Raw genomic sequence first — 11280 nt, 5'->3', positions numbered from 1 at the left:
GAGATAAAGTGGTGCAGAAAGGAGTATGAGCTCCCCGCGTCCCTCCTGCAGGTCACCTCGCTGCTGTCCCTGCGGGGGTGGCTCTGCCCGTCCTGCTGATAACGCCTGGGGTGGAGGGGAAAGGGGAGACTGATAAGCGAGCCGTGCTGGGGACAAACACGGCATCGCCGAAGGCGGGTCCCTGCGGTTCAGGGTTAAAGCCCTCATAGGCACCCCAACAAACGTTTGCTTTTTGATGCCAGAGTAGCCAAAGCGAGCCTGGTTTTGGGGGAGCTCCAGGTTTTGATGACTCTGACGCTGAGGCTGCAGCCGCCGTCGCAAGCCCTTGGCTCACGCTACACTTCTAGCAGGGTCAGGCGGGAGATTTACAACCCCTAAAGCTGTTGCTTTCCCTCCCTCTTTATCGGTTTCCCCCGAGCCTGTCCTGCCCGAGGTGGGCTCATTAGAGACCCAGCGGGGAGAAAGCACCATACAACCCCTGTTATTTTGGAGGACCACACGCCTGCTCCCCAAATATCTGTGTTCATTAGCAAGCCCCAGGGCAGCAGGGCAGCATGCCCCTTGCTAGCAGCAACTGCTCCAAATCCCCGTCTAGCCAAAATGGGTTTGTGGTGCCCGTTCCCACGCTCGCAGCACGCACCCTGGAGAGCCGCAGCCGCCTCCCCCAGCAAGGCTGGGGTCTCGCTGTGGTCTGTCGTGCTGCATTTTTGGGAGCCCCCCATGCGCTGTGCTTTGTGCCAGCTCCATCTGATCCTGTCGGATTGATTTAGACGGGGTCGGGAGCCATGCACTGGTGCTTCTGGATCGGGATCTGCACGGGTGGCCGTGCAGGCAGGGCAGCAGGGTGCAAGCAGCCTCCGTGGCTGTTCTCAGGAAAAGGAGAGGGGTTGGGAAATCCCCCTGTAAGCACAGGGAGAAAAATCCAAGACAGCTGAAGATGCCATTTAGCCTGACTTCTTGTTGTACCTCCCACCATGATACCCGATCGGGGGCTGACAAATGCATCTCTGGCTGAGGACAAATGAACGTGGCCATCCTGCACTAACTGTCCCACGGCAGGGCACAGCACAGCTCCGGGCAAAGGGAGAAGCAGATAAAAGCGTGTGGCCTGGGGCGCTGGGCGGTTTATCGCTTTCTCACGGCGTGACTTTCTGACCAAGGCAAAAGCAGAGCAAAACAGGGACACGGTCAAAACCTCCGTGTCCAGGGTGTCCCACCACCATTGCCTTTCACTGGGGCTTCTCGTGCCCACCACCAGTGCCCTCCAGGAACCCCTCTCTCCCCGCCACTGCTTCCCAGACCCTTTCACCATCGGCCCCATCCACCTCCTGGTCCTGCAGGCTCTTGACCTCTTGCCTGGGGTGGCCCAGGGAGCCTGGTCCTGGCCCGGCACTGCCCGGGGCGGTCCCGGCTGGTGCCCAGGCATGGCAGGCATCCCACAGCGGGTGCCTCCCTGTGGGGAGGGGTGCTGGGGTCTGGCGGAGCAGTTGCTCCTCCAGGACGGAGAGGTTGGCTCAGAAAAGCTGGTTTTCCCCCAAGGCAGAAGTTCAAACTCTCCACGCTTCGTGCGGGGAGATGGAAGTGAGGGAAAGGAGGAAACGGCGATTCCTGTTCGTGTTCGTGATCGACCCAGCTGACTGCTCCGTTCGACCTCCCAGCTGGCCGCAGAGCGACGGATGCCCAAACACACACACACACATATATATTTATAGTCACACTCGCAGCGACTCATTTTGTCCAAGTCCCTGAAGATGTTGCTCTTCATCTTGCTTTCGCTCTTCAATTTCAACCCATCTCTGAGCTTAAAAATCTGCTCCTTCAATGTGAGGTCTTTCGGAGAAACAAAAATAGCCAGACCTGAAGTCGTCGATGCCGTGGTAAAGGTACGTGAGTTTGCCTGGATGAGACAGACATCGAGCTGCCCGAGGATTTCTACATAATCTTGCACTTTACTTATTTTTCATAGTCGAATTTCAAGTAAAAAAAAAAAAGAGTTAATAATTTAAATCGTTTTATGATCCTAAAGTAAAAATCAGCCTGTGCTTGAGTAGGGTGTTTGCTGTTATTTTAGCCTGCATGGGAACACAACAGAAACAACATTTGCTGTTTCCTTTGGAAATGGGGTTAGGAAAGGAGGAAAACCTCTGTGCACAGTAAAAATACTTTTCATTTTGAATCCACAGAGCTTTGTTTTGTGATACATTATTTACCTTGCTTACGTGCTAATTATTTTGAAATATTCTTGTCTAATTAAACGTATTCTCAGGACAGCAGAGAGTAGCATATGAGAGCGTGGTACAAAACTGAAAAGCCTGATTACTAATTTATGTAAATAGACCCTCACCATCAGGCTTCCTCTGCAGCAGCTGAAGATAACTCAGCTTTTTAAAAGAACCGTGTTTTGGACTGAGGGCTTTTGCAAGTCCCCTCCGAGACGCCGCGGGAACGGAGGATGCGGTGGTCGGCGGCAGCGGGATGGCTGCCCGTGCCGAGCGGCGGCAGCGAGGAACGCCGCCCTTCAGCTGGGCTTTAATCCTTCCCTTCCAAACAGCTGGAGGAGAGGGGTTTGCTGAGGTCTGCGTTTCTGGATCCTTCTTCCTATACTGTCAGCACTATGGTCACTATATACTAAATTATGGTCACTGTATTAATTTCTTACAAGTTTCAGGGGGCAAAAAGGGGCTTTTTTCCACAAATATCACCCGCAAAGTTCAAAGAGCAACAAAACCGGGGGCAGAAGGAAGCCCCTGAGCGTGCCGGGCTGTGGGGTGAGCCGGGCTTTCCCGCAGGGAATCCCAGCAGCGGCCGCGGGAGCCGAGCCCGGCTGGGGCAGCCTCCCCCGCTCCCCAGCACCCTGCGGCTCCTCTGCGGTGCGGCAGCCCACCGCTGCCGGGACCCTGTTTTCAGACCAGGGGTCGCTTTGGGCTCTATGTGCTACTTCAGAGGGGTCTGCAAGGGATGACGGGGACAGGCACATGCTGACAGCACACATAGCTTCTGGAAGGCATGGCATAGTGATAGGACCTTAGTGGTACGTGCACCAGAAAAAGGATGGAAACCGTTGCAGTGGATTGATGCTAGATGCAAACAGGCTCTCCTCCATGCCCCCAAATCCTCCTGCCACATCCATCTGGGCACCCAGTGAGTTGGGATGCTTGTGCGCAGCACCGGTCCGAAGCAGACGAGAACCTACGCGGCGAGGGGCAGGGAGGAGAGAAAAGCGCGACCGAGCGTAGGTGGGGGGAGAGCGGGCTGGCAGCAGCGGCTCTCGCTGCCCCTTCCCCTCCACGGTTCCTCCTCAGGGCAGGCGCAGAAGTTTTTTAACAAACACGAAACCGCTCTGCTCTCGAGTTCCCTCTCCCAGCTCCCGTGCGGGTGCGAGGCAGCTCTGAAAGCAGAAGGGCTTTGCTCTGGCCGCTGCCCTCCTCCCACGACCCCGGGCTGGGCACCGCTTCTTCCACAAAGGACTTCCTCCGCACCAGTAACCGCTTCTTTCTGACCTCTTCCTAATCCTTCAAAACCCACCGCGTGCAAACTTGCTTCTGCTCCTTCCCCTTGCAGATCATTTCTCGCTGTGACATCATGCTGCTGATGGAGATAAAGGACAACAAGAACCGGGTTTGTCCTCTCCTGGTGGAGAAGCTCACCAGGTAGGGTGGCCACGGGCAGGGAGGCAAACACTGGGAGAGGTGCTTAGTAAGAGCCCGTGCTCGGCTCAGCGCCGCCTTACCGGGGCGAAAGCTCGGGGTCTGGGCTCTGTCCCAGCCGTCGGGGAAGGACCAGGCTCTGGCAGCCTCGCCAAAGGCCAGGAGCAAAGCCAGCTCCAGATCACTGCAGGACACGTATTTTTAAATCAATATAACCAAGTTAGATTCAACTTGTTAAAGCTTAATTCTTAAAGGAAAACAGAAGGGAGGGACAGGCTAGCACCAGGCTGCGGCGGGGCAGCTGCCCTTCTGCAGGGTTGGGACTTGCTTTGGGTTGGGGACTGCCTGCCTGGCCCGACGGTCCGGGGACAGAGCAGCGTGCGCCTGGCCAGACCCCAGACCCAGCTGAGAGAGAGACAGAGGCTGCAAGGAGCAGGGAGGGGGCAGAGTGAAAGGGCCGGCGATGGAGCACAGGCTCCCAGAGGGTTTATTGGCTCCGAGGTCAGGCAGGCAACGTCCCACACCCTCGGGCACAGGCAAAATTATCTCCTCCTCAGCCCCTTGTGAATGCAGAAGTAAACTCAGGACCGCCACTTTCCTTCCAGTCAGCTGAAGGGGCCGAAGGAGGAATACGACTGCGTGGTCAGCGAGCGGCTGGGAAGGAAGAGCTACAAGGAGCAGTACGCCTTCATCTACAGGTGAGCGCGCTCCCCTCGCCAGCGGGCCCCTTACTCTGCCCTCCCGCGACGCACGCCGCAGCGATGGTGGTGATGGCTTTGCTCCGAGGGAGCTGGAGAGGGGCAGGCTGTGCGGGTGGGACGGGCTGGCTGGGGATCGTCCCAGGCGCAGCCACCAGCCCGGCTGTGTCCGTCCCAGAGCACGGCCTGGGGTCCAGGTCAGAGCACGGAGTCAGCGTTCAACACATCCCGGCGAGCCACGAGTGTGACATCCCCTGCCCTCTTTATTCTGCTGCAGGCAACATCTGGTATCGGTGAAACAAACCTACCAGTACCCTGACACCCAGCCTGGGGACGAGGACGCCTTCTCCAGAGAGCCCTTTGCCGTCTGGTTCCGGTCTCCAAAAACCGGTGAGATGTTTCAGAAACAAATTGTTCTCCCACTGGCGAGTCTTATGGAGAAAGATGGTGCTGGCTGGTGCCGGGGCCGCATCCTGACCCCACGCTTCGTTTCCTTACAAGAGCAGCATTTGCCTTCGGGGCTGCTGCCTCTGGCATCGCCCGCAGCTCCGCGCACGCCGCAGCCCCGCGGCCGGCAGCCCCGGGAAAGCCTCTGCCGCCGCCGCGGGCGGTGGTTTAGTGGATGTGCTCCGTGCCGCTGGCGCGGCCCCAGGAGCCGCGGGTGTCGGAGCAGGGTTTGCCTTGCCCTGACGCAGCACCTCGCCGTGTCGCAGCTCAGCATCGGCGGGGCAGCGGATGGGGAGCACTGCGCAATTACACAGCAAACGCCTCCGATCCACAGCCAGAACAGAAGCTGTTTCTTCTTCAGAAAAACCTTCTTGCTTCCAGGTCAATCTCTGTTTCTTTGTGATCCGGTCTGTGTTTAACCATTACATTTCTTCCTGTTCTTTTGCCTTGTTTTTAAGCTGTCAAAGAGTTTGCTATAATCCCTCTGCACACCACGCCGGAGACAGCAGTACGGGAGATCGATGAGCTCTATGATGTGTATTTAGACGTAAAACAGCGCTGGAAAACCGAGGTTAGTTGACACATCTACGTTACTAACAGCGGCTTTGGTACCAAGTCACCTGGCGCGCTAGTCGCTATTCACAGCCTGATAACCTTAAAACCGTCGATAACAAGCCCCAGATTTTGAGTATTTCTTTGATGTATTTTCATAGAGTTCTCCGCATTTTAATCAGTAAATTTGCTCTCCTGATAAAACTGCTGTTTATCAGCAGGCCTTGGTGGTGCGCCCAGCAGAAAGGAGAAGTCCCACTGCACTCAATGAGCGCTCGCTGTTTGAGCTGTATGGGCTACTGGGAGCATCTATCGACCCTAAAAGTCCTTGCCGGTCTTCTTTTGAAGAGCTGTCCTCACGATTACTTTTGAAAACTCTCCTACTTTCCAGAATTTCATCTTCATGGGGGACTTCAATGCTGGATGTAGCTACGTTCCCCAAAAGCAGTGGAAGAACATCCGGCTGAGGACTGACTCTGAATTTGTCTGGCTAATCGGCGACAGAAATGACACGACGGTGAAGAGAAGCACAAGCTGCCCGTATGACAGGTAAAGGGGTCACGGCCAAGCCGTTCCCTGTTTATGACTTTCTGAGAAAAAAATATATGGAAAGGTGCCAGTGACTGTCAGATGAAGCAAATGTGCATGAGGCCTTCAAAGATAAAACAGTGTCCGGGGGAAAATGAGATGTGAATACTTCTGGTCCACAGCACAAAGAACTTTGCAGGCTTGTTGGCAAGCAGTTTTGCAGAAAGGGCAAGATTTCATGCAAGAACCAGCCATTGCTGTGGCCGAGGCGGAGATACAGGACAGGCAATTACGCAGCTCCTCTCATCTGCAGAGCCCTGCAGGCACCCGGGCAGAAGGCGCTGCTGCCTCCTCCGTGCCCGCTTTGCACCATGGGTTTTGCTGTTGCATTCGTAATTTGGACGGACAAATGCAGAATCCAGTTCTGCTCGGGAGGTGGGACGCCTCGCCTTCCCCGGGCACGTGGCGAGTCCTGCTGCCGCCTGCAGCTCCCTCAGCAGGGACAATAAATACAACAGCTTATTAGAGCCCAGAGTAAGTCAAGACTTAAACCTCTTGCAGAACGAGCTTCTGGATCAAAGCGGGACTTCACTGAGACTCCAGTCATTGGTGTCCTACGATTTTGGCATCCAAAGCACGGCTTTGAACTTTGCAGTGCTGTTGGGGTGGGTTTAGGTACAAGTCATTTAACCAACACGCACCAAGGTATTTAGGTGTCTCATTCCCAAGGAAAGCAATCAGCCAAACGCAGCAGAAAGCACGTGTTGGCATCTCTTAGGCAGCCCATGGGAAAGGACAAACCACACGTAGCTGTGACTCCAGCAAGGCCACCTCTCTGGCCACTGGCTTGGTGCAGCACGGCTGCCTCTGGTCGGGTACCCCATAACAGCACCCCGTTCCCTTGCTCCTTGCAGGATCGTGGTCAGTGGGCAGAAGCTCATCCACGCCGTCACGCCACACTCCATCAACATCTTTGATTTCCAGGAGGACTTTCAGATGACGGAGGAGCAGGTAGGCACAGCATGGCCTCTCCAGCAGCGGGGCAAGGGCTAACACGGGAACGCAAAGCCAATGCTATCCAGGCTGTTTTGAACACGGTCTCGTCCATAAAACCGTTTCATCCTCCCAAAGTGATGCGATGCTCGCACTGCACCTCCCCACAGCCACCTCCCCACAGCCACCTCCCCGCCGCCCGGTGAAACCCCCCGGGGCAGGGTTTGGAAAAAGCATGGGCGGCCGGCTCCCAGCCCCTCGGTGCCGTTGTCTTGCAGGCGCTGGGGGTGAGCGACCACTTCCCTGTAGAGTTTGAGTTAGAAAAAAAAGGCGGCTTCTTCAACTGGCTGAAATCGCAGTTTACAAAGAAGAGGAGACCAAGAAAGAGCCGCCGCTCGAGCTCATGAGCATGCCGAGTCGTCTCACCCGGCGTGGAAATACACGGATGCCAACAGAGCTTGTAGAAGACTAATGTAAATATACTCACAGCAAGTGCAATATTTAGTAGACAAAAAACCCAAATATTTTGTTAAACTTCAAATATTTTGGGTAAGAAGGCAAATTAAAACCTCATGTTATTTTCCTTATTGTACGCAAAAATAAATCAGCTAGAAGCAGCACGCTAGACGTACGTACTGATCCCAAATGTAAAAAGCTACCACAAGGATAAAATACTTTTATCCGCCTATCTGTAAGGGCCGAAGGGCAGGGATCTCCACGCGGTCACGCGGGCTCTGGAGCTCTGCCGTTCCTCTGCAGGGGCGGAGGGATTAAAAGGACGTATCTGCATCGTGCCTGCCTGTGGATGCTTCAGAGCCGCGGCCGGTGGGACACGGGTCTGTGCCTGGCCATTTGCGATGTAAAACGTTGCTGAACTGAAGAGTATTTGCTCAGTCTGGGTTTGAAACTGCTTACAGCATCGAGGGCTTGGGGAAAGACAGAAAGACAAGACAGAGGAACGGGCAGCGAGAGCCCCTTTTCTGCACTAACCCAGGCGGGGAGCAGCCAGAGCAGAGCGCGGGGGGTGCCTGCCCGCTGCCGTCACCCTGCCCGCTGCCGTCACCCTGCCTGCAAACCGCGGGCGAGAAGTCCTGCGGATCCCAGGTGACAGTGCTGCCGACCGAGGGCGTGAGCAAAACTTAAATTAAAATCTGATTTCAGCATCCTGGCGTGGAAGCGAGCTGCATCTCCCCCCCAGAAACCTCCATGGCAGCCTTAAGTTCTCCAGTGAACGGGACTTTAATGACGATTATTTAACGTAGTGGTGCAGCGATCTGTTTTCTCAGCTCAGCCCACAGGCTGTATTTAGTGCAAACCAAACCATCTCACACAGATGGCATCTGAAAAGTGGGAATAATCCAAGGGTTAGCAGAGGCAAATATTCACCTCCCTTCACCAGCGTGCCCCGGTTTGTCTGCTGTCGGGGCAGGGAGGGCTAGCAAACGAGGGACGCTTTTAGGGGAGGAAAACAGTTTGGCCTTTGCAAAACTCACTGTCTGGGGGGAAGGAATTTGAGGAACGAAACCAAACCAAGAGGAGATTATCCCAAGGGGGAGGCATGCAGGGCAGACAGCAACCCCCCAGCTTTCAATAGCAATTACTCTTGAAATGATAGAGAATTTCATAAGCGCCCTTGGTTATACTCCAGCCAAGGCAAAAGGAGAGAAAGAACCTGACTTAGAACAAATATTTACATTGGGATTTTTATAGAAATGCCACTGTTTGGCTGACAGCAGCAATGGCCCATGTGAAGGCTGAAATCCTGTCTGGATTTCAGTTTATAAATAATTTCTTAATATCATTTAAGATTTAAGCCTTACATCTTAGTCCTACATAAGTCCCTACTCCCTTTCGGCTTTCAGAAAGAAGCAATGCACAAAGGAATATATCACACTCCAGGAAAGCAATAATGGATACATTCAATCGTGAAAAATACATAAATATGACTAAGTTTTACTGAAAAGGCTTTGTCCTTATTTGTGACATCGAATCTAATCCTTTACCCAGCATCTGAGGTGAGAGACCTGGCCAGGGAGCCGCTGCTGCAGCGGCTGCGGCCGCCGGCACGATGTTAGCGGCTGTCGGTCTCTATTGCAGAGCGGCTGAGCGTTCGGCCGGCGGAGAGACAGCTTAATGCAGAATGGTGCTCCTCGGCGGAGAGCTGGGGCGCGCTTTTGTGGGGCCGAAAGCAGACAGACAGCATCTGTGCTCGGTTCATAACGTCTGAGAGGGGCTGGGAGGTGTCCAAAGCTCGTACAGCCAGCACAGCTGGTCTCTATAGATATTCCTGTGTATATTCCATACACTCATTAGACAATATTGTAAATACATCCTACAATGTTTAACAGTTGATGTCTTCTCTAGATTTTCCCCACCGTGGGATCATTACCCAGTCGTCCCAACTGCAAAGGGGTTTTTCAGTTGTTCCAGCCTGCAGGAGCCTTGATGTGTTCTGCAGCCAGAACAAAGTGTCTCTTTAGATGAATGAGGCTTCTTGAGCTTTATTTATGATCAAACTGGAGTTTTACACTGGGAATCCGAAATGGCCTGGAGAGACTTTGTCTCATGCAAGCCAGCTCTCAGATCACGGCTGGGAGGGAAACAAAGAGGCTCTTCAGAAGCTGAAAGCTCTGTGTCCCCCGCAGCAGCCCTGGCCAGTGAGAACACAGAGCAGATAGGGTCCAGCTGAACAAACCGTGCTGAGAGCCCCCGATCCCTCGGGTGCAGGTCCTTGGGAAGCCCTTCGCCAATGCGGGATGCTGGAGGCATCCTCGCTTCCCGCAGACCTGAGGTCTCCACCGCCCCGACGCCTCTCTGCCTGTGCCACAGGGCGAGACCCTTCGGCCCCGGGCAAGGCTCTGCGTACCTCCTGTTACCTCCTTTTAGGTACTGGCAGCAATGAGGGCACAGGAGAGCTGGTACAAAGCCCCACAGGGACCTGCCTGGCTTGTTCGTTCGGGGTCTGTATATCCCCGAACACAGACCAACGCAGCGTGCGCTGCCGTTGAGCATGCGGCACTAGGGGAACGTTAATAAATGATATCAAGAAATGATATATAAACCACCGTCAGTCAGACGAACATGCTGGGATGTGCTGCTTAACGAAACGCACGGAAGGACGGGGTCAGCAGGACTGGGACTGTCCCCTCTCTGCACCAGGGCAAGCGTCCCCAGCTCTGAAGCCCTTTGGCACGGCAATACCCGTCTGCAGCCCAGCCTCTCTGGGTTTACATCCACATTTGCTTTGCTTTCCTGAACGTTTGACTGTGCGCAAATACACACAAACATGAGCAATTCAAGCCTGAACACCCTCCAAAGCTCCCGCTGCTTCCCTGCCACGTGGGCAATGGGTGAACCAAAGCCGCCACTGATGGGGTTTGGGCTGGGTCCCGTATGCATCCTGTGTCTGGACACACAGACGTACACGTGTACGAATGTACAGCCACGTACAGACGCGCAGCAAGCAACGGAGCTGCGGCCCCGAGAAAGGCTGTGTCGTGCTGTCGCACAGCAGCGCTGGTAGCAATGATAGCAATATCAAAGGCAGAAAAATCAAAGAGCCTACCAGCGTGGGACTGCTGAAACCAGCAGCTGGTCCAAGCCTGGCTGCTTCACGGCTCCCTCGGCATCTGGCGGGACCGCGGGGAGCAGCTCGGTGCCCCAGGCTGGACTTGGCCACTCACCGATGGAGCAGCCACTGTGGAACAGGACCAAGAACGGAGCAGGGGCTCCCTGGGGTAGAATCATAGAATTGTTAAAGTTGGAAAAGACCCTTAAGATCATCGAGTCCAACCGTTAACCCAGCCCTGCCAAGCCCACCACCAAACCATCTCCCCAAGCACCACATCTCCCCCGCTTTTAAATCCCCCCAGGGATGGGGACTCAGCCCCTGCCCTGGGCAGCCTGGGCCAGGCCCTGACAGCCCTTTGGGGGAAGGAGTTTTTCCTATTATCGATGATCTGGACGAGGGGATCGAGGGCACCCTCAGTCAGTTTGCAGATGACACCAGGTTTGGTGGGAGCATTGACCTGCGGGAGGGCAGGGAGGCTCTGCAGAGGGCCCTGGCCAGGCTGGAGCGACGGGCCGGACCAACTGTACGAGGTTCAACAAGGCTCAGGGCCGGGTCCTGCACTTGGGGCACAGCAACCCCAGGCACCGCTGCAGGAGGCGCGGCTGGGAGCTGCCCGGGGAAGGCCCGGGTGCTGCCGGCAGCCGCTGAACGTGAGCCCGCAGCGTGCCCAGGCGGCCGCGGAGCCGTTTGCAAGCCTCCCGCGGCCCCGGGGGGGGGTTCTCTCTGCCGAGCAAGCCGAGGAGGCGGGGAGCAGGAGGCGCGGCCGGCGGCCGGCCTTCCCCCGCCTTTGCTCCAACAGCGAAGCAAACACAAAATCCGCCGTTTTCTGTTTCTCCGCTCCCGG

At 55.4% G+C, this 11280-nt stretch overlaps 1 protein-coding gene across 1 annotated transcript; it reads left to right on the top strand.

The window, feature by feature from the left end:
* Positions 1 to 317: 317 nt before the first annotated feature.
* On the top strand, positions 318 to 7913 carry DNASE1L3 (deoxyribonuclease 1L3). The gene is made up of 9 exons (XM_082321039.1): positions 318 to 351; positions 1544 to 1883; positions 3562 to 3650; positions 4253 to 4345; positions 4623 to 4735; positions 5251 to 5363; positions 5736 to 5893; positions 6787 to 6883; positions 7144 to 7913. The coding sequence occupies exons 2-9, from the start codon at positions 1752 to 1754 to the stop codon at positions 7270 to 7272; spliced, it is 924 nt and encodes a 307-aa protein (XP_082177165.1). The 5' UTR covers positions 318 to 351; positions 1544 to 1751; the 3' UTR covers positions 7273 to 7913.
* Positions 7914 to 11280: the final 3367 nt, after the last annotated feature.

This window comes from Platalea leucorodia (genome assembly GCF_965183815.1).
Source record: "Platalea leucorodia genome assembly, chromosome: 9".
NCBI classification, from domain to species: Eukaryota; Metazoa; Chordata; class Aves; order Pelecaniformes; family Threskiornithidae; genus Platalea; species Platalea leucorodia.
Note: the sequence above shows the minus strand (reverse complement) of the source record. Positions and strands in the feature narration are given on the sequence as shown.